General features: G+C 41.7%; 1 protein-coding gene across 1 annotated transcript in view; it reads left to right on the forward strand.

Moving 5' to 3' along the window:
- Nucleotides 1-2,500, forward strand: part of Msh3 (mutS homolog 3) — a 126,584-nt gene that overhangs the window by 113,346 nt on the left and 10,738 nt on the right. Inside the window, exon 20 of the mRNA XM_059276401.1 lies at nt 1,815-2,001. Within this exon, the coding sequence (XP_059132384.1) occupies nt 1,815-2,001 (187 nt within the window). The remainder of the gene's footprint in view (nt 1-1,814; nt 2,002-2,500) is intronic.

Genomic DNA, 2,500 nt, shown 5'->3' on the forward strand with positions numbered 1-2,500 from the left:
AGATTTTTCTTTGAAATATTTAGGATTTTCCTAAAATCCTGTCACAAGATTGCACCAAATGTAATCTAGTCATAGTCAGTCAGTATTTAGTGGGAATGTCTGCTCCAAGTGAGCTTTCTCTTGCCCTAGAAAGCTCCCTTCACCTGGTGGCGTAGTTCCCTGTGTCTGTGCTCCGTGCTTGTTGACACACCCAGGCTTCAGGCCACCCTGTGGTCTTCTCACTCCTTGGCTTGTCTGTTTACATCCTTGGAGGTTTCTCTGGCTTCATCTTCCAGGTCAGCGTCGTGGTCTTCCACAGCATCTCATGTTTCCGTGATCTCGCTTTTATTTTTTGTTTCCAGGGCTTTCGTGTTTTGCTGTTGTTTCTTTTTAAGGAACTTTGGTTGTAAGCCTTTCTTCTCACTCTCACTTAGAATACCACAGGTATTAATGATCCTCAGGAAATTGTGTTAGTACTGTTTTTCCTTTGGTGTGTGTCAGCCCTTTTTTTTCTCTTCTCTTCAATGTGGATTCAGCCCATAAAAGTCTCACTATTTCACAGTAGTGGCACCGTCTAGTGATGAAGCCCTCAACAGGTGGCCTTTGGGAAACATTTAAAAATCCGAATTGTAAGAGTAATCATTGCAAAATTGAGGTAAATAACAGTGGATGAACTTGGAAAATGTGGCTGGAGTGTTGCTAAGTTAGCAGCATTTCAGATGATGTTTTCTGTGTATTGATTTTAAAATGGATAAAATTGACAGCACTTTGTTTTCAAATGTCACTCATTACTGTTACAACTTGAGCTGCACCCACCAGGGGCATCAGGATTCATCTCCCTTGTGGTTGCCTGCTCCAGCCATGCTGTCCATGACTCAGTGTGGTTATGAATTTGTGCAGAATACAGGCTCCACTGGAGTGCTGCAGGTCGGGTGTGAAGTGCCTGGTTTGTGAACTGTTGATGCAGAACTACGTTGATAAGGGGGGTTCACAGAGACAACAGTTACTAGCATTCTGTGACGCCAACTGTGAACTTCAAGCCTGAATTCTGGGCTTTCTAATTAATTGCAAGACCTTATTCTATTACCCAGTTACTCTTTCTGATCTTTTAGGTTCCTTTTACGACTAAATGTTTTCCCAAGTAAATGTGACAGAATATTGCTGTCACCAGTGCTCTGGAAGAAGTTTCAGGGACCTATGGTTATATGAGTTAAGGAAATACCTGTGCTGGAGCTTTTTCTGAGTTATGCACAGTGCATAGCTGTATACTCAAAACTCCAGAAGACTGCTTTATGGAAGGACAGACAGTCTTGAGAGTTTCGGACTCTGACATCTTGGAGATGTGTTTACATGGGAACCTCTATGAGTTGCTGTCCAAGGCCTTTAAACATCTGTAAGTGAGTTCTGGGACAAAAGTTTCATTGTGTGGAAATGAATTATTTTGTATATAGTAATTGACTTTTTAATTACCCTGGATTTTGCATAAGAAAATGCTAGAAAACTTCCCAAATTGTACAAGTCCTACCGCTAATAGATTTTTAAGCATAGTGACACAGAGAAGTGTTATTTTGTCCTGGGAACACCAAGGTGTGGGTTTGGAATTCTGAGGACAAAAACAGGTGAAACTGTCTACTTTTCCAGAGTTCTGTCTAGAATGTTCTTTCAGGGTTCAATTTGGTGGTGTTAGACATTCTTTGTATCCAATGTATGTTTTATTTAATATAATTTCAATTACTGTTACACACACACATCATAAATTTATTGTTCATAAAGCAATTATTTGGCCTTAAAGGAAGTAAACTCGGGAAAATCACTTGTTCTGACCTTGCTTGTAGGATGGGTGCTGCAGACAATATATACCAAGGTCGGAGCACTTTCATGGAAGAACTCACGGACACAGCAGAAATAATCCGGAAAGCAACACCTCAGTCCTTGGTTATCCTGGACGAGCTGGGAAGAGGGACAAGCACCCATGATGGCATCGCCATAGCCTACGCTACGCTGGAGTATTTTATCAGAGACGTAAGCAGCCACCACACCTTGACAGTTTGTTTGTTTTTTTTTAAAGATTTATTTATTATGTTTACATGTATGCACGCCAGAAGAGGGCGCCAGATCTCATTACAGATAGTTGGGAGCCACCACATGGTTGCTGGGAATTGAACTCTGGACCTCTGGAAGAACAGCCAGTGCTCTTAACCGCTGAGCCATCTCTCCAGCCCCCTTTGCAGTTTTTATGAACTAATATTATTTTAAGTTGGCATGTTATAACAACATCCATTTAAGTGTGAGATAATTGAACTAAGCTCCTTAATAAGTCTGTTGCCTCACTTTTTGTGGTGAGGCCTGAAATGTGTCCTCATGGTTACTGTATAACTATGGTTGTAATGCCTTTATTAATACCTACATGCCCCTCCCCCTTCTGTATGTGTATGAGCAAGGAGTGTGCATGTCTGTGGGGTGCACATGGGCAAATGTGCATGTGGAAGCTGGAGGTCAGCCTCGGGTGTTGTTCCACAGA

This window comes from Peromyscus eremicus, chromosome 11, assembly GCF_949786415.1.
Source record: "Peromyscus eremicus chromosome 11, PerEre_H2_v1, whole genome shotgun sequence".
Taxonomy (NCBI): Eukaryota; Metazoa; Chordata; class Mammalia; order Rodentia; family Cricetidae; genus Peromyscus; species Peromyscus eremicus.